The 23313-nt window shown below is 61.2% G+C and overlaps 1 protein-coding gene and 1 long non-coding RNA gene across 7 annotated transcripts; one reads left to right on the top strand and one right to left on the bottom strand.

Moving 5' to 3' along the window:
• Window positions 1–238: 238 nt before the first annotated feature.
• On the bottom strand, window positions 239–3173 carry LOC138686352 (uncharacterized). 2 transcript variants are annotated; one of them, XR_011325687.1, is made up of 3 exons: window positions 2993–3173; window positions 1469–1689; window positions 239–583 (listed from the first exon to the last, which is right to left on the bottom strand). It is a non-coding gene; the product is annotated as an uncharacterized lncRNA (long non-coding RNA). The 2 variants fall into 2 exon arrangements; XR_011325686.1 differs by lacking the exon at window positions 2993–3173 and having other exon boundaries at window positions 1469–2090.
• Window positions 3174–7021: 3848 nt separating this feature from the next.
• Window positions 7022–21797, top strand: ACOT11 (acyl-CoA thioesterase 11). 5 transcript variants are annotated; one of them, XM_069788663.1, is made up of 18 exons: window positions 7065–7132; window positions 11058–11133; window positions 12672–12870; window positions 13760–13829; window positions 15756–15806; window positions 17016–17076; window positions 17298–17399; window positions 17850–17985; window positions 18112–18268; window positions 18641–18760; window positions 18848–18992; window positions 19950–20005; window positions 20126–20192; window positions 20268–20351; window positions 20470–20603; window positions 20925–21056; window positions 21137–21263; window positions 21367–21797. In XM_069788663.1, exons 1-18 carry the CDS (start codon window positions 7110–7112, stop codon window positions 21520–21522), a joined length of 1896 nt encoding a protein of 631 aa, XP_069644764.1. In that variant the 5' UTR covers window positions 7065–7109; the 3' UTR covers window positions 21523–21797. The 5 variants fall into 5 exon arrangements, with proteins under 5 accessions (XP_069644762.1, XP_069644764.1, XP_069644760.1 ...); XM_069788659.1 differs by lacking the exon at window positions 7065–7132 and adding an exon at window positions 10777–10909; XM_069788661.1 differs by lacking the exon at window positions 15756–15806 and having other exon boundaries at window positions 7022–7132.
• Window positions 21798–23313: the final 1516 nt, after the last annotated feature.

Here is a 23313-nt window from a genome sequence, read left to right as displayed (position 1 = left end):
ACTCCTGGCAGCTCTGTGCATTGCCTGCCACAAGGTGAAGCCAAGGGAGCTGGGAAGGGATGGAAAACCAGCTCCCCGGAGAGCCGGAGCATTGGAGCACCCGGCCAGGACCAGCTCCGCTCTGGGGCAGCCGGGGCCACGGACGGCCGAATCCTGCCCCGGCTCTCGCTGCCCGCCCGGGGTTTCTGAGGCTTTGTTAGATGCGGGGAGGCGCGAGAGCAGAAAACCTCCTCCTCTCTGCCTTGCCTCCATGGATGATTTATTTCGACACGCGACTCCAGCCTGTTTTGCTGCATCACTCCAGGCGTTTTATTGCCTCTGGCCTGGGCTGGCGACATCCCCGCACCCAGCCCCGGCTGCCCCGGGAGCAGAAAGGAGCCCTCGGCCCCTGCCACCGGGGCTTGTGACGATACCAAAATGCTCCCAAGCCTGGGTGCTTAGGTGGCCTTTCCTGACCTCCTAGAGCAGCTCCCCTTCTCCCAGCTCCTTCCCTGAACCGTCGGTCCATCGCTGCCGGGTGCCCATCGCTGGGGAGGACGCCTGTGCTTGTCAACGCGCTGGGACCATTCTGCTGGAATACCACCTGTAAAAATAAATACATTAAAAAAAAATTCCACCCTTAATTTTGCCCTGCACTTACAAAGGCGCACGGGTCTGTTCAGTAGCTAACGTCAAGCTCCAACGGCCCCGCGAGCTCCCGAAGCGACGCGGCCCGTACCCGCAGCCGGTGTGCGGGCAGCGTCTCGCTTTGGACGGGCACCGCTGCTGTCCCGGCCGGGCACGGACCCGCGCGGGCTGCATTCCTGCACGGCACGCTGTGCCCCCAGCCTGTCTGCACGACTGTCCTCCCACCAGGCACCGCTGCTGGCAGTTTGGGTTTCGAATTTTAATTTTGACCGAACTATAGATTTTTTTTTGCATTTCCAGGTTGCTGCCAGCCCGGTATTCCCTTTTCCCATGGGAAAGCCAAACCCCGGGACGCGATGACTGCTGGTGATGCCGGAGATGCCGATGGGGACGACGGGAGAGGGGTTCCCAGCAGACCGGGGCACCGCACGCTCCCTCTACCCCCCAAAACCCAACTCCTCCATTTCACAGCCTTCCTGGAACGCAAAGCAGCTGTGGAAAGGAGCCGGATTTGGTGTCTAAAATTGCCCGATCATCCAACGAGGCTTTTTGTTCCCCCCCCAGGCCGGCTAGCAGGAAGAAACCCCTCCTCGGCTGGGCGAGATTTCCACACCTCAGTGGCGGTGGCGAGCGCTCTGCATGGCTCGCATTCAAATGAACTCGGCGCAGGCGAGCAGGCGGCGGCGGTGGGTGCCGCCACCCATCTCCTCTCCCACCCCGGCCCCTTCGCCCCGGCGTTGCGCGGAACCGCCGATATTTTTTCGGAAGGAGTCATCTGCCGGCCTCGGGGTTGGGGTTTCTGGGTCCCGCGGGAGCCGCGGCGTTCGGGTTTCCTGTTTACCCGCGCAGCTGTGCCGGCGGTTGGAGGGAGGTCGGCGCGCGTTAGCCGCGATGCCGAAACATCGCCGAAACATCGCCGTTGCCATAACCGGCTCTTTGGCCGGCGCCGAATTCGAGGCCTTCCCCGACGCCGGCTCCTCGGCTGCTGGCTTGCAAAAAAACCCCAGCCGGCGAAAGGCTTTGGACGGAGGAAGCCAGGAGCGGCAATCTGCTGGTGGATTGCTGTATGTGCATAATTAATTAAATTGCATAATTAATAACGCTGCATTATTTATAAAGGGCTGGGGGATGTCCCCATCACAAGCAAGGGCCGAGTGCCACCCTGGCCCGGCAGCGGGGACGCGTGGGTGAAGCAGCAGAGGCGAAAGCCCTGCGCTGCCTGCACCCGAAGCCCCCCCCGGGGCACGGTCACGCGTGGGCTCGCACTCGCTTGGGTTACGCTGCTTCCCCCCCCCCCTCGCTGGGGCCTGCTGGCGCGGGCAGCACCGGCAGGAGGGCGGGCAGGGAAGCCGGGCAGGGCGGGTACCGCCACAGCGGGGCTGCCGGGCCGTGTCCCGTCTCCCGTGGGTCGTGTGTATGTCCCCCCCTCCCCTTCGCCGCCGCCGCCACCTCCCCGGGGCCGCCCCCCCCCCTCAGCGCGGCGCCGCTCGGGGCGGGGCGGGGCGCGGAAGGGGCCTCTTGAAACCGCCGCGCTCTGATTGGCGCAGCGCTCGCTCCGCCCCGCCCCCTCCTCCTTTCTCCCCCCCCGCCCTCCTCCTCCTCCTCCTCCTCCTCCTCCTCCTCAGGGGCCCGGGGGTGCCGAAGGGCTCCGTCCCCCCGCCACCGCCCCCGCCCCCCGGCCCTGGCCCCGTTCGGCGGGCGGGCTGGGCCGCAGCCGCCGGAAGGCCGCGCCTGTGCGCCGGGGCGGGGCGGGGCGCTGCGCTCAGCCGGGGCGGCCGCGGGCACCGCGGGGGGGGGGGGGGTGTGGGGAGGGGGGGGAGCGGGGGGGGGGGGGCGCAGCGCGGCCGCTCGGAGCAACGGCGCCCCCTGGCGGCGCGCGGTGGCGCGGACGGCGCCGGTACCGCACGGGCCCCCCGGGTCCTGTGCCCCCCCCCGGGTCCTGTGCCCCCCCCCGGGTCCTGTGCACCCCCCCGGGTCCTGTGCCCCCCCCCCCCCGGGCCCTGTGCCGCTGTGTCCCCCCCGGGGTCCTGTGTTTCTCCCCCCCCTCGGCGTGTCCCTGTCCCCATGTGCGCCCCCCCCGGTGTCTTGTGCCCCTGTATCCCCCCCTCCCGCCCCCCGGGGGGCCGTCCCTGTCGCCGTGCACCCCCCCAGGATGTCCCGTGGACCCCTGGGGTGTCCCCATCCCCACGGACCCCCAGGCCCGTCCCTGTCCTCACGTACCCCCTGGGTGCCCCTGTCCCCAGGGTCCCTGCCCTTGGGGGACCCCCAGGGCTGTCCTTGTCCTCCTGGATACCCCCCCCCCCCCCCGCAATCCCTGCCCACCCAGGCCACCAGCACAGGGCTGTTCCCTTGGCACCTCCCAAACCTTCTCCAGAAGGTCCTGCTTCGCGCCGGGGAGCCCCCGGTGCACCCCATCACGGCCGGACGCTGCGCCGGTGCCCCGTGTCACCCGCCGTCCCGTTTGCCCACCAGTGTTCAAACAAAACCACGCTTGCTCTGGGCTTTAAGGTTTGAATTAAAACCAAAATAAACCCCACGGCGAGCCAGAGCCCGGCTTAGCCTAACAGCACACAGCCTCCCTCCTCCTCTCCGTCGCGGGGCGGGCGAGGCGGCCTTAGGAAATTAAGTAAATATCAACGGAGGAGTCGAAAAATAGGTTACCTTGTAATTGAATTTTTTTTTTGCCTGCAGCTAAAGAAAAATTAGCCTTCCTGCTATCTTGTGCAGCCTGTGTGTTTGAGAACTTACCGGGGTGTGTAATAGCTGAAAGGGTGGTGTGACAGCTCCTTGGCCCAGCCTTTTCAACTGCCTTACTTCTGAGCTCCGCTTTTCTTTTTTTTCCCCTCTTTCCCCTGCCTTTAAGCTCTAAGTGCTGCCAGGGAAATCTAGAGCTTTGACAGCTCGGAAGAGCCAAGAACAGGACTCCTGGCAGAGCGATGTGGCCCCGATCCCGTGCCAGGAGCCGGGGCAGAGCCCCCCCTTCGAGGGAGACCCCAGTTCGTGGGGTGCCATCACCCCGTCCCATCACCCCGTCCCATCATCACCCCGTCCCATCGCCAAGCGGGTGCTGCTGCAGCCGCCGTGGGGTAGCAGAGGCCGTCGGGGCGGGAGGGTGGTTCAGGGCACAGCACCCCAAGTGCTGGTCCCCGAGCGGCGGGGGTGGCTGTCGTCCCCTTTTTGGGGGGTTGTGGGACCCCCGGGCGGGCAGTGCGGCCGCGGCGTGGCTCTCCTCCCCGATGTTGCAGCGGTTCCTGATGCAGCAAGATGACATGAGGGGTTGATTTATGAAACTGGTACTTTAGTATCATTTTTTTTCCCCCTTTTCCGTAATGAGCCGTTTGCATAGCGGTGCCTGCCGTGCTGCCCTCCCTTCTTCCCATCGGTACCCACGTTTTGGGGGGGGAATTTCCCAGGGAGAAGAGACCTGCAGCCCAGCCTTGGGTACCGCACCATCGTCCTGCCAAGGGGGATCCATGCTTGCCCCCCCCCGGAGTCAGGGATGCCTCGAACACCAGCCTCCCGCCCCTGCTACCCACTCAGGACATGGGATCGCCTGCACAAACCCTCGGGTGATGGGTGCATCCCACGGCGGGGAGCAGGGTCCCTGCTAGGGGCACACGGAGCAGCCTGGGGCACCCCAAAAGCACTTCCAAGCTCCTGGCATCGTGGTTCCCCCCCCCCAGCAGCGAGTCAAGGACTGGGGGTGTCGCTCCTGGCTGCTCGGCTCGGTCTCCACCAGCCCCATCCCTGGTACGGGTCTCAATTCTGGCTTCGCGGGGCTGCTGGGGTCAGCCAGGGCTGCACAGGTACCGCCTCGGCGCTCGCCAGCATCCCCTTAATAACTGAGAAAATCTACATTTCAGCAAAGATCTGACTCACGCCGCAGCCCCTTTCTCCCACTGCCGAGCCCCTGAGCAATTTATCCTTCCAACTACTCCAAGAAGTGATGAAACCAATAGGTCACTTTTTTTTTTTTTTTGCTCAGCAGTAATTAATGGTTTAATTAACACTCATGACATCCAATTCCCATTGCTTTGCATGAGCAGCCTCCGCTGCTGGGGCCTCTTCGCAAACTCTCCAGTAACCGGGGGTGGAAAGGGTTAGCCGGGAGCCGGTGGGAGCTGCCGGCTGGAGGCCGCCCATCTGGCCACGATTTCTTCCGAAGCTGGAAACTTCTCCTCCTCCCGAGCAGCAGCGGCGTTTCCAACACGTTTCGCAGCCTGCTTTGCTTTTGCACGGGCTTGTTTACAGTGCGGCGGCTTTTATGGCCGAGGGAAGAAACCGGGCGCCATGAGCGTGCGCTACGCACGGCCCTCGTTATTTACTCTTAACGATTTTCCAGTATTTTAACACCAGTCCCCGAGAAATTGTAGTTGTCCCAAGGAGAATAGCTGCTTGTAACCGGTTGCTAATTACAAGTATGAATGTCAATTAATTCATTTAGCTAATTATCCACTCTCTGAGCATCACGCACCAAAGAACTGTAAAAGACAGGCATATGGCGATGGATCAGAAGGAAGACGCTGGCGCCTGCGTGCGCTCGCTGGGCGACCAGGGCTGGGAACGCGCTTGCCCGGTGTGCCGGCGCGCTGGGGTGAAGGGATGCAGGCAGCGTGAGAGCCGGTGGGATACGGCCACCATAAGCCGCAATTACAGCATTGTGCTAATTGGGCCTGGAAAACATCAACCCTCTCCTTGCAACTTTTGTTCGGAGGCTTGAGCGTGGGTCAAGCATCTGAAGTGTTTCTAATTGTGCTGCTCCCTCTGACTCAGAGGAGGGGGAAGAATCATTTTCCCTGCGTGGAGCAAACCTCTTGGTCATAATCTGGTTGGAGAAACAAACGGTCCTAAGGAGGGAGGGGGAGATCCCTGATCAGCCTCCAGGCTAAAGGTGGGGAGATCTGCTGGAGGATGCTTGTTGCAGGAGCCTTACAGGGCACCTGGGCTGCTGCAAGCAGGTAGAAAACCGTCTTGGTGAAAAAGCATCTTATTTGCTGCCCCCCCCAAAAGAAAATCTTTTAAAGCAAATGTTCTTTTCTGAAAGGATCGGAGTTAATCGCATCTGGGTGTGCAGAGTTACTCGTAAGGCATGGAAGAGGTGGGGGGGGGGGGAGGAGAGCAGATGCCCCATCCCCGCTCTCGGAAAGCCGATGAAGAACTGCAGATTTTATACTAGCAGCTAAGCAGCGAATGCTCCGAGGGGTTAAAGTCCTCGGTCAAAGCGGGGCAACAATCTTCTGGAGGGAATCTCCATCACCACGCTCGGATCAATCACCCGCTGCGGCGCTGCCTCCTCCATCCCCCAAAGGCTCCTAAACTTCGGTGGGCAAGCGTCACCCCGGGCTGGGCCACCAGCTCCATCCCTACCTGGCCCAGCCTTCGCAGAGGTACCCGGTTCTAGGGTTTTGAGAAGCATTTCCCCATGTCCAGCCTAAAATTTGGGTCGCTGAGGCCCCAACGCTGCAGGGGCAGCACCCACCCCATCAGATACTGGTGCTCGGTGCCCGCCACAAGCGTTTACTCTGTTCCAGTGCTTCATTATTCTTATTTACCAAAAAAAGTGAGGCCTTATTTCCTGTTGAATTTGTTTAATTATTTCACTGCTGGCTTTCCAACGGCAAAGCTTGCGCTGCCTGTGCCTGCGAGGAGCTTTGATCAAACTCTTGTACGTCAATTACCAAGATTCACTTATAAAAGCACGTAAATTAAATACAAACAGAACAACGTCTCCCCCAAACCCGATAGGCTGTATCATTAATGTGGTGACACGGCAATTTGCATTTTATTTCCTTGTTATAAAAAAAAAAAAAAAAAGTTTTTTGTTTTAAGCCCCGTTAGAAGTACTTCAAAGGCAGCAGGGCCAGGCAGCGGCTGCGCGGATCGGAGTGGCTCCGGAGAAGTTTGCGGAGGCTTTCCTGGCAGGCGAGCCCCGCGTCGGTGCCTGTGGTTCTGGGGAAAAATAACAAATATTTTCAGGCAGGTGGGAGAAGAGCCCGGCGCCGTCGGTACGGAGCGGGCTGGGCGGGAGCAGCCGGGCACCCCCCGTGCCCCTCGCTGGGGCGATGGGGGGTAGAAGAAGGGGTGATGTGTGGGGCTGGGGAGGGAACCCAGGACCCCATCTCAGGGGCTGCTCGCTGGGGGAAAAAGGAAGGAAACGGGCAGCGCGCTGCTCCGCAGAGCCGTTGGCAGCGTGCCGGCGCTTTCCCCGGCTCTACCGCCGTCCCGGCGCGTGCGTTTGTTCCTGCGACGGGAGCGCCCGGAGCCAACCTCCGGAGCGCCGGCCATTTTCCAGGCGAGAGCAGATCGGCTCAAGCGCTACCTTAAGAAAAGTTATGCGTGACTATATTTAAGGAAGCGGGAGGGGGTGTGCGCTGGCCCCATCCCAGGGCCCTGCGCCAGCACCCGGCCTCGACGCCGGCCGCGCGCGCAGGTGTCCGGACGCTTCTCCTCCGAGCCAGCCCTCGCCTCGTCGCCGCCTGCAAATGCTCAGCTTCTTCTGGCTGAGGTGAGGCTCACCGAGGGGCTGGGGGCTAATGGGGACAAGGAGGGGGAATGGGAACGGACCCCAGGACTGGGTGAACGGGAGCCAACGGCCGGCGTCGCTCCGGAGACTTCCACGCCCGGCGCCGCAGCGGTGGCTTGTCGTGGCTTGCGTCGGCGCCGGGCGGCTCTGCCCCGGGGTGGGGGGAATGTGGGGTGAAAGCCACTTGTGCCCCCCCGCCCCGGCTCGCGGGGGTGATGCCCTCTTGCCCTCGCAGCCCAAGGCGACGTGGCGCCCGCCGGCTGCAGCGGGGACAGCGGGTGACAGCCGGCAACATCAACCCCTGCCCAGGTCTTTCTGGGTGTGCCGGGAGGGGTGCCGGGGGCGTTTGGCTTGAATCAGAGTTTTTTCGCTTAAAAGTGGAGGGGCAGATATTTGGGAAGCACGGGCACAGGGCTGCCGGGAATGCCAGCGTCGTGGGAAGGGCAGAGGGGTGCGCCGGGGCTGGCTGGGGCGGCATGGGTGGCCGGATGGCGTGGGTGGCATGGCACCGTGGTGGTCTCTGCCCAAATGGTCTCAACTGCGGTGGTCTCCACCCCGGTGGTCTCAACCATGGTGACCACCACGGTCAAGACCATGAGGGTGGAGACCGCTGCACCGTCATGGTCTCCGCTGTGGTGTTCTCCACCGTGGTGGTCTCAACCACGGTGGTCTTGACTGCGGCGATCTCTGCTATGGTGGTCTCCAGCTTGGTGGGCACAACTGTGGTTGTCTCAACCGTGGTGGTCTTGATGCTACGGCAGTCTCCTCCCCGGCAAAGCCGTGGGCGGCAGGGCAAAGGTTCCTGGGCTGGGCGATGCTGTTGGGTGACCCCACACCGCTTAATTTTGGCTCTGGTGGTGTTTGCAGCTGTAACGGGGTGATGCACAGCTTCGCTCTCCCCCTGGGCTGGAGGCAGCAGTGTCAGGGGACCTTTGTCCCCCGGGATGGTCCCTGGGGGCACTTTACCCCCGTGCCGGCAAATTGGCACCAGCCTTCTCGGGAGCCTCCTGAAAGCCGCAGAGAGCAGCTGGGCAGGGACATGGATGGGGCTTGGGGCTGCAGGCACGGCCAGGGCTGGGGATGCTTCACCCAGCGTTGGACCGAGCGGTGTAGAGGGACGTGAAAGGGCCGGAGTCATCCCTGGTGCGCTCACCCTGACCGAAGGTTTCCCATGGGTGCTGGATGTAAAACTGTCGGCCCCTTGTATGGGGAGTCGTCCTTGCGTCCCCCCCCCCCGCTGCCTTAGGGCCTCGGTTTGCACTTTCCTGGCCCCACGCCTCGCTTTGCTCCATGAAACCCTAGGGAAAGCATGACGTCTGGTCCCAAAAATACAACTCACAGGGTGCCCTGGCCTTTCTTCTGTGCTGACTGCCCTCCACAAAGGAGCCGGCACCCTGCACCCAAGCAAGCCCTGTGGGTCTTGTCCTGGGGACCCCGCTCCATCCCGGCGGGCATGGGGTGATGGACCTGAGCCAGGCTGGGCATCTCTGCCACCGCTTGCCGGTGAGGGTCCCGCTGGAGGGGACATCTCCCCCTGCACGAAACCTGCCCGTCCCATCCCTGGGAGCACCGGGGCTTTGCCGCTGCCGGCAGTGGGACTGGCGGGCCGGGTCTCAGGGGAAGGAGAGCCCTCGCTGCCCTGTCGAGATGGCAGAATTTCCCAAAGTAGGTCAGGTTAATTTTTTAACGCGTGCAGATTTGCTTGTTACCATGGATATTGCTCAATTATACACCAATAATCCCCCATGAGAACTTCATTGTCGCCACTTTCTTCCTCCCCATCTCCCTGCCTTTTTTCTTTAAATATTCCCAGGGAGGAGTAAGGAGACCAGAGCCAGGAGAGGGAAAATGGCACTTAGGCGTTTGGGAGGTGGCGGTGGGGTGGTGGGATTGCTCTGGAAGGCAGGCAGGGGCTGCTCGAGGTGTGGGGCTGCCCCAGTCTGCCCAGAACCCCCCACAGCCCAGCACCCGGACCCCTACCCCGGCTTCACCCTCATCCCTCCCTCCCATCCACTGCTTGGGGGTGGCTAAAGCAAACACCCCGCTTCCAGCGGGCTCGAGGATTTGGGGGAACAACCGCTCTCCTGCATCCCTGCCTGGCAGCATCCTGAGGGCTGCGGGACCCAAGAGGGTTTTGTGATGGAGGCTCCCCCAGGCTGGTGGTCCCCCAGCGCTTTTCCAAGAGGCCAGCACCCAATTCAGCAGCAGAGACCATCCCCGGAGCTTGTGGGTGCTTTGGTGCTGTGGGACACCCTCCCTGCCAGGGTATAGGAGAGCAGTGGGGTGCCGTGGGGTGCCATGCGGTCCCTCTCCCCCAGTATTCATGGAGCCATTGGGGTGTCTCCCCCTCCGCGCCATCCCCCCAATTTGCTCTGCAAGCTCCTTATGCCTTCGGCAGCGCAGGAAGCGAGCGTGGCAGGAGGCAAGAAAAATACTCTGCTGGAAAGGTTTTTTTTCTAATGCAAACTTTTTTTTTTTTTGGGTAGAAGTGGGTCACTCGAGGGGTGACAGAGTAAGAGCATCATCGCCTGGGTACTGCATCCCGTTGCCATGGTGACCTGAGGGCTGCATCAGTCAACAGCTTTAAAAATGTGACAGTTGAGTGAGGCTGAAGATTTTAATGAGGACAGACACTTGCTCGCTTAGTTTTGATAACCGAATACTCTATAAATACCCACCGGCTGAATGGTTCTGAGTCTCTGGAGCGTGTTTGCAAAGTGTGGCCAGGGTGCTCCCCTTCCCTGGGCAGACCCTTGTGCTCCAGGGTGGGAGCGTGGGCTGGGGCCGTCTTGGAATTAGCTGGGGGGGGCAGATAAATACAAAGCAAACGGCTCTTTTTTTACCCCCTCCTGCTAACCCAACCCGGGGGATAAAGTGACACGATTGCAGAGCCAGGAGCAGGTTTGGGTTTCCGAGGTACGTGCCGTGCAATCCCCCAACGCTGGCTCTTGTGAAGGGCTGACAGCGCTGGAGGCGAATCTGCCGCTTTCACTTTTTTGTCCCCGTACCAAAATCGGCCGGTCCTCTGCCTCGGGGAAGGAGCTGCCGCCTCCGGCAGCCCGGTTGGACTGGCGTGGGAGCGGGATGTTTGCTGGGACAGCTGAGGACAACACCGAGGGCCCGTCGGTGTTGTGTTTAAAAGCAAACTGTAAATAGAAAGCCTCTTCCACTTCTTTTTGCGGCATCTCCCACGCTGACTTTCCTTGTGATGCCACCACCGTGTCCAGCCGGGACCCGGTCGCAGTGCACGTGGCCGGCGAGCCCGGCGGGCACCCAAGGGCACCCAGTGCCCTTGGGGGATGCCAGAGCTTCACAGGCAGAGGGGCCGGTGCGGGGTGCGGCGGCGTTGCCGGCGATAGGCGCTTCCCATTTGCTGCCCCCGGTACCACCCGCACGCCGTGCGAGTCCTGCCCGCTGCCAAAAATATGCTCTTGGCTGTCTTGTGACCGCGGCGGTGTCACCGCGCCGGCCAGGGAAGCTTCAAGACGCAGCCCTCTGTCACGTGTAGGAACATGGAAAGTATTGACACAGCGTCACCGGCCGAGGGATCGGCCGCGGCACCGTGCCCTGGGCTCAATCCAGCACCCCAGAATAGCTGGAACTCTTTCCATCACAGCCGGTGAGCGCCGGCCCTGACCCCCAAGGAATGGCAGGCGCGAGCCCTGGGTCTGCCCTTCTCCGTTTTGGCTCCGGCGGCCCCCCTGATAGGTGCCGGCGAGGGGCCGGTGGCATAGGGAGGGACGTCGGCGCGGGGACAAAGTGCGACAACCCGCCACGCAGGCAGACGGCGGCTCTGCGGCACCCGCCACGCACGCCGCCTCGTCCCCGCCGGGGGACAGCCACGGGTGCCCCGCGCCCCCGGCTCTGCTGGTCCCGCCGTAACCAAAGCCACTCTTCTCCTTTCCAGGTGTCTCTTAAAAATGGTCAAGGAGAATATTGTAGTCCCTGAAGAGATCTTGAACTTCTGTTGCAATGGCTTCCAGGTACCCCCCCCATGCCGTGCAACTAACCCCGGGGTCCCTGTGGTGCTGGCAGCTACTAACCACGGCTGTGCCGGGCAGATGCCAACCTGTGCCGGGAGCCGCTCTCAGCCCTGCACCGGCTCCGGTTGCACCCGCTCCCCACGCGTTCCCCGTCAGCATCCCCGGCCTTTTGCTGGCTACCGCAGGGTCAGGGCTGTTCCCACAAGGTGCCGGCTTTTTCCCTAAAATTTAGAAATGGCAAGCGCCGGGAAAATGAGCCGCGAGAGCTCCGGCCAGGCTGGCTGCTCGCTTTGCAGCAGGCAGCTTTGGAGGTCTTTGCGTTGCTGGCTCGTACCCCAGAGCCTGCCGGCTTCCCGAAATAGCTCCGTGGTACTCGTGTAGGCACCTCGGCACGTTGGGAAACAGCCCGGGAGGTTCGCAAAGGGGTTTGGAGCCCGCTGGAGGGGCTCCAGCAGCCGGGGGTCCGTCTCACTGCGGGATGGGGGGGCCCTTTGCCGTAGGCTTGGCTTGCTGCGTTCACCGCCGTCCCCGCTAAGCCGAGGTTTGTGCTGTTCCTGGGATGTCGTGTACCAGTAGCTATGGAAACAGAGGTTAGACCCGCTAGAGAAAAATGCTATTCTGAGAGGCGGTGAGCTCAGGGTAGTCGGGAAAGCTTCATTTTCGGCATAAAGCCATCCTTAAAAGAAGCCGGGCAAAGCAAAGGGCAAAGGAGCTGCTGCAACGGGGCTCTGGCAACAAGTGCTGTAAACGGGAGCCACAGTGGGAGCAGAAAGCGGAAGGAAGGGCCGTAACAAAGTCCAGACGGCTCCTCGTGTCTCCTCAATTACTCACCAGGCTAAGCGAGTTCACCCCTTGTGTAACACGGCTCACTTGACGTCTAATCAGCTATTTTTTCTTGCCGGCACAGTCGCAATACCAGCCTCTCTCTCCCAACCCGCCTCCCGCCGGGGCGAGAGGCAGGAGGGGCTCCGTGCCCGGCAAACTGCAAAGCCAACAAGGAACATATTTGACTGCGCAAACAACCCCAAACCGAGGATGCTTTCCCCTCCCTCTGCTTGTACCAGACGGGAAAAACTGCTTTCGCTGTTTCCTTTGGTGGAGGGGGGTGTTGGTGGAAGGTGTGGAGCATCGCTGCGTGCCCAGCCCCGGGCACAAGACCTGGGAGCGCAAAACCTCCCTTTGCTGCGGCACCCTAAAAATGAAGCTGTCGGGGGAGCAAGCTTCCTTCCCAGAGAATTGGTTAACTTTGGGAGGGGGTTTTGCACGTTTTTTGGGAGGAAGCAGCTGGGTTGGGTGACAAATGGCCTGGCAACCCGCAGCGATCACCAATGGAGCTCTTTTCGGAGGGATTTTTTTTTTCCTTTCGGCTGAGGGCATCACGGCTTTGGTGATGGGTTGGGTGGGTTTTGGTGGTGCCCGGGGCCGTGCGGGGCTGGGGGGTCCTGCTGGCTCTGTGTGGGGAAAGGGGCTGCGTGGGTCATCATTTTCTCAAGGGATTTTTCTCCCGTTTGGGTAAATGGAGCTCTCGTCCCCCACAGGGTTCGACCTCTCCGCCGCGTGCCCGGGAGCCAGGGGAGCGGGAAGAAGCTCCGGGAGCCATGGCGAGCCCCTCGCCCACCGGCAACCCCACCGAGGTGCAGATGAGCCAACTGGTGCTGCCCTGCCACACCAACCACCGCGGCGAGCTCAGCACCGGCCAGCTGCTCAAGTGGATCGACACGGCCGCCTGCCTCTCCGGTAAGCCGTCGTCTCCCACCGGAGCCATCGTCCTGCCGGGCCGGGAGGGAAGGGACCTGGCAGTGTCGCCAGGAGTTAGCTCATCGGCGGCGTGCCCGGCGGTCCAGTGTCGTCCCTTGGAGCTGACGCCAGCTGGGGACCCGCGTCATGCCATTTTGCTGAGTAATTAGTGAACGGGAGCAGGATGAGAGGGGGAGGAGACGTGCACTGCAGCATGCACGCTTGCTTGGGGACAGATCAAAATCGACGTCTGCTTCTTCCAAAATGCTGTCCTTTTCCTTGCCTGGTGCGCAGGGCACGGCGAGACCCGGCTGGTGATGTCCCCGGCATCCCGGCAGCGGTCAGAGAGCTCTGCCGGCTGGGGCTGAGCTCCTCCGCTCAGTGAGAAGCTCACCCTGCCAAGCGTACCGTGGGTCGCTGAGCACGGGGAAAGGAAAACGGGTGCAATATTGCAGTTTGATGAGGTTCCCAGGGCAATTTTGCAGTTTGAGGTTCCCGGAGTCCCAAGGGAAAGCCAGACCGGCGGGGCAGCTTTAAAATATTTGCTGTGTACGGGGAGATGGTATCAGCTGTCGGTGCATCCCCGCAGCGGCTGAAAGCATCAAGGGAAGGCAAACAGCAGAGCCACACGCCTCCAGTTCCAACACGCCCTCCAAACCCTTAAAACATCTGCAAACCCACTCTGCTATGGGGTGGAGAAACCCCAAACCCCACTCTCGTCCCCTGCAAACGCGGCAGATGGGCACAGGCAGGCAAAGGGACACTAGCCAAGCTTTCAGCGGTGTCACCAGCCCCGAGGCAGCGGCCGTGGGGCAGAGGAGCATCCATGCTCTTCGCACGCTCGTCGTGTTGCTGCAGGTTGCTGATGCAGTTTGTTTTTCCTTTCCAGCCGAGAGACACGCTGGCTGCCCATGCGTCACGGCTTCCATGGATGATATCTATTTTGAGCATACCATTAGGTAAATACTCCGCTTTCTAGCGGGGCATGCGCGGGGGAGGCAGATGGGTTTTTCCCCGTCTGCCGGGTGCAACGTGGACAGTGGGGCTGGAGCCAGGACAGGGAACAGCATGTTTCGGAGGGGAGGAGATGCTGTGGCAGTGCCAGGCTCGCAGGGCAGCCAGGGATTGAGGCTCCAGCTCCGCTGTAGAGCTGCGGACTGACTGTCTGCTCTGATTTATCTGCTCTCTGGTCGCCTGGGGAGCTCCTGCTGGGTTGGCTTCCCGGTATTTCCCCCAACCCCAGCTCCTCCCTGGCTTTGTTCAAGAAACAGCTCTGACTTAGTGCTCTGGAAAACTTAAATCTTGCAAATCGTGCCTCTGTAGCAGCCGCGTGGGTGGCTGGCATGCGGCGGAGCTCACCCACCCACCAGGTGCTGGGGGGAGCGGGACCTCCCTGCACATCGCTTTGGGAGATGCACCAGGCTGGGCTTTGCCTGGCCAAAAAACCCCCTCCAAAGCTTGTCCCGGCATCCCTTTGGGCACTGCCCCAGCAGAGGTGCCCACCCCGATGGGCACAGCCCCCAGACTGCCACGTCGCAGGGAACAACATAAGCATTCCCACCAGGCGTAGGTCTTACGTACCCAAGGTGGTCTCCTCCCTTACCGCCCCCGGTAAACCCAGATGCTGCCACGCAGAGCCCCCATAACCCCCCGTGCGGGGGGATACCTGTCCGCTCACCTCCTGGGTACCATCTCAGGGGACTCGGTGGGTGTTTTGGTGCAGGGTTTTGGCACGCTTACGAAGATGCTCGCAGGGTCCGATGGCAGAGGTGCCTGCGTGCTGGCAGAGGGGTTTTTGGCACCCCCGACCCCTGGCTGGCTGAAGGCTGGCCCAGCCAAGCAAGCTGTGCCGTATAGGATCCATGCAGCTCCCCACCATGCAGGTCTGCCCACTGAGGACAGAGACCAGTGCGGGCACGCAGGGCTGGCATCGGGGTCCCAGGCCTTTGGCTGATGTGTTTGGTGCCAGGAATTCCGACTCGCCCTTGGGTTTCACCGTCATCCCTAGGAAACGTTAAACTCCCACTTTCTCATTCTCATGTCAGATGTTGCGGTGCTGGTGGGTCAGCAAGCCCCTGGCAGAGGCAGGGCTGGCACCGTGGGGGTCGATGCCCTTGCTCCAAGCAGGCTCAGCGGGTGCCGTGCCCAGCACCGCGCAGCTCCAGCTCCTGGGGGAGCTTTGCCCGGGAAGCTTTTCCCCCGTGGGTTTCGGGAATGGGAGGACGAACCCAAGCCCTGCTCCCAAGAGTTAAATCAAGCCCTGCAAGGCACTCGCCCCTCCGTGGGGGTGAGCCAGGCACCGCTCCAAGGGGTCAGGGAATTTGTGCCGCTCCTGGCTCAGATCCCACTTGCTGTGGTCCAGCTTAATGCTCCGAGCAAGGGGCCTGGCAGGGATTTCCCACAGAGCTGTTTGTTTGAAGGCAGAAGAGCTTTGGGCGGCGTTGGCCGTCTGCTCTCCTCTTTCTCCGGGTGTTTGTGCTTTCTGCCGCCCTCCCACCGCGAGGGAGAGGCAGGGAGGAGCTGTAGGTGCTTGGGGGCTCAGGGGAGCCCCCCAGAACATCACTGACTTCAAAACTCACCAGCTGGCCATCAGATGGTCGCCATCCCTCAGCCCTGCCCCGTGGAAATGCAGCCTCCCGGGAGGATTGCACGTACCCTTGAGCCAGGGTTCGTGTGGGTTTTATGGCACCGGCTTGTACCGTTTGATAAGGAAAAAGAAGACAAAGTATTTTTGGGCCGTACTATAGACAGCCGGGGCTGCCAACGCACCTGCCCGGACCCCTGCCTTTGCATGCCCCTCGCCACAAACCCAGCCAGAGCATCCATGCGACCACTTCCATCGCCTCTAACCCTCTCCTCTATCTTGCTTTTTCTTTTCGCACCAGCCAGCCGTATATAAACCCTCCTGGGCAGCGGGACGGGAGGAACGGTGTCTGGTACGGACGTTTGCAAGCCCTAGAGCAGCCGGCCTAACGCAGCGCTGCCGTGAGTTGGGAGCATTAACCCCACTGACGTGGCGTGGCATGGCCTGGGAGGTGCACGGAGGCTGCTCACGTAACCCTGCTAACGTTTCAGCGTGCCGTGGCGGGCACAGGGTTGCCACTGGGCCCGGGGTCCGTGCCCGAGGCACCGTCCCAGCCTCGTGCCGCCCCTGCTCCAGCCAGAGCCAACGTGCAAAGCCTGTCGAGTAGCTGAGAGGATTACGGTCGTTTGAAGCCAGAAGTTGTGGCAGGGGGCAAGGAGGAAGTTACGGTGCCGAAGCACAAGCTGACTCTTCCTCAATTCTGGTTTTGAGCCCTCTGTGGTACAACTGCGGTGGCAGTTGTAGGGTGTGTTCTTACACTGCGTTTTTCTAGCACTGGTCTCTTTTAGGGGATGAGGAATACTCCTGAATTAATAATGCATTCGGTAAAGATTCTGTTGGTGTCACCAATAAGCTGCATTTGGTCAGTACCAGTCTGAAGTAGGTTAGGCTGCAGAGCTGAAGCTGTCTGTGTGTTTACTCTGAAGCCTACTGAAGGCCCAGAGGCAAGCACCTGGACTCTGTGAACAGCAGTTTGCTGCCAGCAGATGTTTCATGTGAGATATGGTGCAAAACGCCCCTGGCCGGATCCTGCCTCCTGCTGTCTCCCAGTGTCCCAAGGTGTCCATCACTGGGAGGCCCTGGAGAAGAGGAGGGATGGGAGCAGTCGAGGTGCTTCTGCTGCCACCGGCTGAGGGCCTGTGGGGAGGCCCCACGGGTGCCCCTGTTGTGCAGGACAGCGCACGCGAGGCTGGAGGAGCCGTTTGCTCTGGCAGGAGCTTGCATGCCCGCATGGCGGGGGGTGCCAAGCAAGCCTCGGGCACCTCTGCACCCCTCAGGTGTCCCTGCAGCACCCCAGACCTGGAGACCTGTTTGTGCACAGCTGCTCGGGGGTGACATCTCACCGCCGGGCTGGACGCCCACGGGTTCCCACGGCTGGGGGTGGCTGTCCCCATGTCCTGCCGGCCATCCCAGCATGTCCCCACGGTCCCAGGCAGCTGCTACCACAGCGGGCAGCGAGCCAGAACACCGCAGCGGCTCGGCGTGGAGATGCTCAGCACCGGCGCGTGTGCCGGATAACCACGATAACCCCCGCGCGCTTTCTTCTCTTTCTGTTTTTCAGCGTCGGGCAAGTTGTCAACATCAAAGCCAAAGTGAACCGAGCCTTTAACTCCAGCATGGAGGTTGGTGTGCCTCCCCCCGCCTTCACCCCCACCCCTGCCCCTATCCCCCCTCGCCCGTCCAGCCATCTGCACCCCGTCCCCGCCGCGAAATACCCAAATCCTCCCGCGGTTCCCAGCTTTCATCCCTCGTGTCAATCCCTTCCCGCTGGGTCTGGCCGGCGGTGGGATGCGGGTCCCCGGGGAGCAGAGCCGGCTCTCAGGGGTGCCGTGCCCTCTCCCAGGTGGGCATCCAGGTGAGCTACGAGGACCTGTGCAGCGGGAAGCACTGCAGCATCTGCAAGGCGTACGCCACTTTCGTGGCACAGGGCCCCCCCGGCAGCAAGGTGAGCGGCGGCCGGTGGCCGTGGGGGTCTCGGTCGGCCCCTGCATGGAGGCAGTGAGGAAATGGCCTCTTTGGGGAGAGACAAGCTGGGCTGGGTCCGGCTTGCCATCACGGCACGTGCTGGCGCTTCGTGGCTATCTGCACACTATCGGGTTGGTGACGCCTTATGCTATGCGTGTGGGGGTGGCACGGTGGGGTGCTGGGCTCTGGGCATGGAGGGCACCCACCTGCTGCTGCCATCCCCTCCTCTGTGCCCGGAGTAATCCAGTCGTAGGAGCCATTTTCCCTCTGGCCCCTCCGTAAGCGGCTATAATATAATCTAGAAGGAGCGCGGCTGGCTCCGACACATATACGGTGGGACGTACGGTTCTACCGGAGCGCGTGCCGGCACCCAAAGGAGCCCTGCCTTCTCCCACAGCGGGATTGCACCCCGTCCGTGTCCCCTTTGCAGGTGAAACTGAAGCCGCTGACCCCGCAGACGGAGGAGGAGAAGATAGAGCACAGCATCGCCGCCGAGCGCCGCCGCATGCGGCTGGTCCACAAGGAAACCCTCAAGGACCTCCTCACCCGCAGCCCCCGTGAAACCGGTACCGCGTCCCGCAGCCCGCGCTTCCAGTCCCAAAATAGCCCTGACGCCCACCGGTGACATCCTCCTTCCTCGGTGGGATGCTGGGGAGGGGAAGAGTGGTAACCTTGTTCTCCCCCCGCGGCAGAGCTGGAGACGCGGGACGGCAGCGCGGCGGTGCCGGCGGAGAAGACGCGGGTGGAGAGCGTGGAGCTGGTGCTGCCCCCGCACGCCAACCATCAGGGCAACACCTTCGGTGGGCAGATCATGGCCTGGATGGAGAATGTGGCCACCATCGCAGCCAGGTGACCCAGCAGGGGTTCAAGGGAGGGGGGGGACGGCATGCCCGGAGGGGACACGCTGCCAGACCAGTGTCCAGCGGGGTCGGACCACAGCCGGGTTGTAGGGACCCTCCAAAGGGATGGTCCCCAGCATGTCACCGCTTGGGCGATGCCATACAGGGAGTCCCACGGGTGCGTGGAGCTGGAGGACCCCAGGGAAGGGTTCACACTCACCCCAGTCTGCTTATTGTCCCTTCTCATGGCTGGTTTTGGCAGTTGAAATCCAGGGGTGACATTTTTGGGGGTCTCCTTGGCTCTCACTGGGTTGGGGAGGGTGCATGGGGCTGCCGGGGCGTGGGGCCACGTCCAGGGGCGCTAACGCCTGCCCCCCCCCAGCCGACTGTGCCATGCCCACCCCACGCTGCGGGCCATCGAGATGTTCCACTTTCGGGGACCATCGCAAGTCGGGGACCGCCTGGTGCTCAAAGCCATCGTCAACAACGCCTTCAAAAACAGGTGGGTGCTGGTGGCGGGGGTCCCCATCCCACCCTCCCGGCGGCTCTGCGCACCCTCACCCCTTCTTCTCTCCCCTCTCCCCCTCAGCATGGAGGTGGGGGTCTGCGCCGAGGCGTACGGCCAGGAGATGTCCATCAGCCGAAGGCACATCAACAGCGCGTTCATGACCTTCGTGGTGCTGGACCAGGAGGGCCGACCCTGCACCCTGCCCATGGTGGCACCCGAACCGGGGGTAAGGATGGGCAAGGCTGGCTTCTCCCCGCCGCGGTGGCACGGGACCCCCGGGAATCCCACTTAGCCCTGAATGGCTCTTGGATTCACAGCAAAACAAATGCAGTTTTACGATGATGGAAATCAAATTGCTCGATAGCAAGTGAATTAAATTGATTGCTCGGTATAACTAATAATAAAATAAACCACTTGCCCGTGCAGAGATGGAGATGTATTAGCCATGCAAGGCTTAACAGAATATTGCCGGCAAGTTTGAGCTCATCTTTTCTCTAATTTAGGGGAAAGAATGCAAATCTTTTACGTTGTTTTCACCTTTCAAAGCACCCTGATTCATCATTTGCTCAGATCCAAATATTTAAGACAACCTGTTACGAGAGCACGGCGGCAAAGCAAACGCTCGCATGTCTCGGGGTGCATTGTAGTAGGAGTGAGCGATGGCATTGCCTTCCCCTTGGCTGATCTGTGCCCACCTACCTGATTTTTTTTATGCCTTAGAACTAGGAATCTTCTCCTACCCTGCAGGAGAGCGTCTCATGGCCAGAGCTGGGCTCCCTGAAACTGCTTTTCCACCTGCTTTGAAGCACTGCGCTATTGCTTTCTTTGAAATAAGCTGCTTTTTTGGGTTTTTATTTCCTGGGAGGGGACATTTGCACATGCTAGGGGGTGCGATTTATGTTTCAGCGGCTGTTTGCAGGTCTGCAGCCGCAGCGAGGGTTTTTTCCTAACGTGCCAGTGCCTGTCGCTTGGTCACAGCACGGTGGCAATGCCGAAATAGCTCACAATTAATCACTAACCACCACCGCCAGCGTAGCTGGGGCAGCAGCCGGCGAGCACAGAGGCTTCACCTTCCAGCCTGTCCCTGCTGAACATTTTGCCCGCTCCCAGAAAGATATCTGGCATTCCCCCCCCCCCCCCTTTCCTTTTCCTATTAACCTGATGCACTTTTCTCATTTATCAGGATGGAGTGAGGAGGTACAGAGAAGCCAGTGCTAGGAAAAAAATTCGGCTGGACCGGTGAGCAGAAAAAGCAAGTGGGATGCGGGGATGGAGGGGGGGGGGCTCAGCACTGGGATACAGGGACAGTCTGTGGGTGGTTTGTGTCCCACCGTAAGGGAAATTGTTCCTTTCCCGCAGAAAATACGTCGTCTCCTGCAAACAGACCGAGGTGCCGCTCTCCGTGCCCTGGGACCAAAGCAACAAGGTAGGGTGCTGCCCCGCGGGAGTCGCTGCCTCCTGCCCCCCCCTTCCCGCCCCTGACGTGTCGCCCCTGCCCCAGGTTTATCTGAGCTACAACAACGTCTCTGCGCTGAAGACACTCGTAGCCAAAGCCAACTGGGCGCTCGCCAGGGAAAAGGAAAAGGTACGAAAACCTGCCCCTTCCCCCCGGCGCTGCTTCTCGCCCCCCCAAAGCGTGGGCAACCCGGCGGGGGGCTCGGCAGCGTTGAACGCGTCCCAGCCCTCGCCCTGTGCTCCCCAAGGTGCGGATGTACACGCTGGAGGAGGACAAGTTCCTCTCCTTTCGCATCGAGATGTCGGTCCGCATCGCCGCCGGCCGAGCCTTCTCCCTGCTCTCCGACCTGCGGCGCCGGCACGAGTGGGACAGCCACTACGCGTGAGTGCTGCGGGGTTTCCCAGGGACACCCAGCCCTCTCCAGAAATCACATCCCTGAATTTAAGGCTCATCACTGAACACCCCTTTGGGCTTTCCTGGGAGCGAGCGTGTTGGCCTGGAGCCATTATCGCTCCTAGAGACCTTTCACCATGTGGCCCTGTCCTGGCTCTGCCTGGGCTGATGGCTGCACTTTGCTGCAGAAAACGTATATTTTGGGTCCCCCAAAATATTTTGGGTACGGTGGTGGGCTGTAAATGTGTAAGCCCCCTGACTTGGAGGCCACAGCGGGGTTTTTTTGACCGGTCCCCTCCCGCCTCGCAGGAGCGCCGAGCTCGTCCAGCAAGTAGATGATGACGACATGATCTACCACGTGGTGAGCCAGACGCTCAGCCATGAGAACAAGCCGCAGGACTTTGTCATCCTGGCGTCCCGACGGAAACCCTGCAGCAAGGGGTAATCCGTCCCCGTCCCCGACCCCCCTGCTCCCTGCCAGCCGGGCTGCGCCGGCTCATCGGGCTCTCTCTCCTCCCCAGGGACCCCTACGTGGTGGCCTTTCGGTCGGTGACGCTGCCCACCCACCCCGCCAGCGCCAGCTTCACACGGGGGGAGACGCTCTGCTCCGGCTTCTGCATTTGGCCGGAGTCGGAGGAGATGAGCAAGGTGGGATGCTGCGGCCGTGTCGCGGGGCCGTGCCGCCCACGCTCCATCAGGGAAGCTCTTCCATCCCCACGTGCCCCTACTAACCATCTCCTGTGCCTTGCAGGTAGCTTACTACAACCAGGCTACGCCAGGGTACCTCAACTACGTCACCACCAACGTGGCAGGACTGTCCTCCAACTTCTGCGCCACCTTCGAAGCCTGCGAGAAGTTCCTGCTGAAGAACAAGGAGGACCTGATCGTGCGGCTGCAGGATCTCTAGAGCCACGGCACCCCTGCTGACAGATGGACAGACAGACGAGGTGGCACCTTGGTGGTGGAAGGGGACACGGGACGGTGGCACCCAGACCCTGCCTCCCCTGGGGGCTTTGGCCCGAACGAGGTCCCAGGGGCTGGGCATCACTCTACTGTCTTGCCCCTTGCACTGATGCGTCATGTCTTTTCTTCTTCCTTTTTTTTTTTATTTAGAAATTTTATAAGCTGATGTACAGGACTTGGTTTTCTAGTTCACTTAATGCTACTTGAATCTTTATATGATCCAAAGTCTTCCTAACACTGATTTTTTTTTTTTTTAAACTATTTCTTTATGGGGGAAACCGGTTCCCTTCAAGGCAGCAAAGGGACAGAGGGGGCAGTGATGTGGGGATGGTGCCGTATCCCTCCCCGGTGCAGACGCGGCCGGTGGAGCATCTTCCCCCGTGGCTGCCCGGTGCTGCTCGTCTTCCCAGGCGAGACAGGCAAACAGCTCCTGCTCCCGACGGGCTGAAATCCCACCTCACGGGGCTGTGGAAAGAAGGAGTGGCAATAAAAATGCATTAAAAGAAAAAAAAAAAAAAATCTGTATCTACTCTGGGTGAGTGTCTGCTCCAGGGGTTTGCTGTGCGGCTGCCTGGCCGGCGAGTGTGGGGTGGGGGTCCCGCACCCGCAGCACACCCCGGGCAAGTGCCGTTTCCCTGGGCGAGCAGGGGGACGGGGCTGCTCAGGGTCGCCCACCCCGAGAGCTGCTGCCCGGGGTTCAGGGGGACACGGGGGTCCTTTGAGGCAGGTCTGTGTGCCGCGGGAAGGAGGGTGTCAGCCAGCGCTCCCCGCGAGTGGCTTTGGGGACCGCCCGGTGGGATTGCCACCACGGCAGGGGCGGCGCGGGCTGGTGCAGAGCCGTAAACCCCCAACTGCCTCAGCGGCGCCAAAAAAGCAAAGAAAAGACAAAGCCAAACCTTGTTTCCCTGCATCTGAGCAAGGCTGACGAGGACGTGGCGAGTAGGCGCGGGCAGATGCTGAAACCCAGAGTGTCCAAGGCTTCGATACCCATCCCTAATTGCCCCCAGCACTAATGACCTGAGAAGTCCACAACAGCAGAGGATGGGGTTAGGGCCATTTCAAAGAGCTCGCTGCCAACCTGCTTCTCCCGAAATGCAGCATGGGTGATGGTGGAGGTGCTACTCATCAGTCACACCCCAGGTGACGTCTGCCCTCAGCCACAGGCCAGTTTACAGCCACCTCCCAGGCTTTCCTGGGTCACGTAGCCAGAGGTTTTCCGATGGCACTGAGGCTTCTGAAAGGCTTGCTGCCTGCTGGGAAGGGAACGAGGCCCAGGAGCCCTTGGGCACGCAGAACTGCGGGGCACAGCAGGTTTAATGCGGCCCCGGGGCGGCAGCCGTGCCCTCGCCTTTTTTTTGCAGAGCTTAACCACGAGCAAGTGATGGCGATGGGTAAGATGAGGCTGTGGGGTACCAGAAATGAGCACAGGGTCTTTTGCAGGCACGCCAGGGTGTTTTCTCCCTCTCTGCAACACCCAGTCTCTAGAAAGGTGCTTTGGCACCCAAATTCCCCACCCGGTTTATAAGCAGAAGGAGCTGTCTGCCCCTCTCCCGTGGGCACCGGCCAGCCCCGCTCCTGGAGCTGGCTGTGGCCATAAACTCCTAATCTCTGCCCTATCTCCCATCATAAACATCTCCGTGCAAGGCCTGGCACGGCACTGCCCCGACCTCCCCCTGCTGCGCTATCACTACAAGATAAAGCCGTCTCAAGCTGAACATGGTACAAAACATTCAAT

Source organism: Haliaeetus albicilla, chromosome 8, assembly GCF_947461875.1.
Source record: "Haliaeetus albicilla chromosome 8, bHalAlb1.1, whole genome shotgun sequence".
In the NCBI taxonomy this organism is placed as follows: Eukaryota; Metazoa; Chordata; class Aves; order Accipitriformes; family Accipitridae; genus Haliaeetus; species Haliaeetus albicilla.
This window is presented reverse-complemented; position numbering and strand designations above follow the sequence as displayed.

Excerpts from the sequence above, each read along its gene's own strand:
- ACOT11 (XM_069788659.1), top strand. The coding sequence starts at position 10,797 with ATGGCAGGCGCGAGCCCTGGGTCTGCCCTTCTCCGTTTTGGCTCCGGC. Across the intron at positions 18,761-18,847 it reads AACAACGCCTTCAAAAACAG|CATGGAGGTGGGGGTCTGCG; the intron begins GTGGGTGCTGGT and ends TCTCCCCCTCAG. Across the intron at positions 21,057-21,136 it reads CGGAAACCCTGCAGCAAGGG|GGACCCCTACGTGGTGGCCT; the intron begins GTAATCCGTCCC and ends TCTCCTCCCCAG.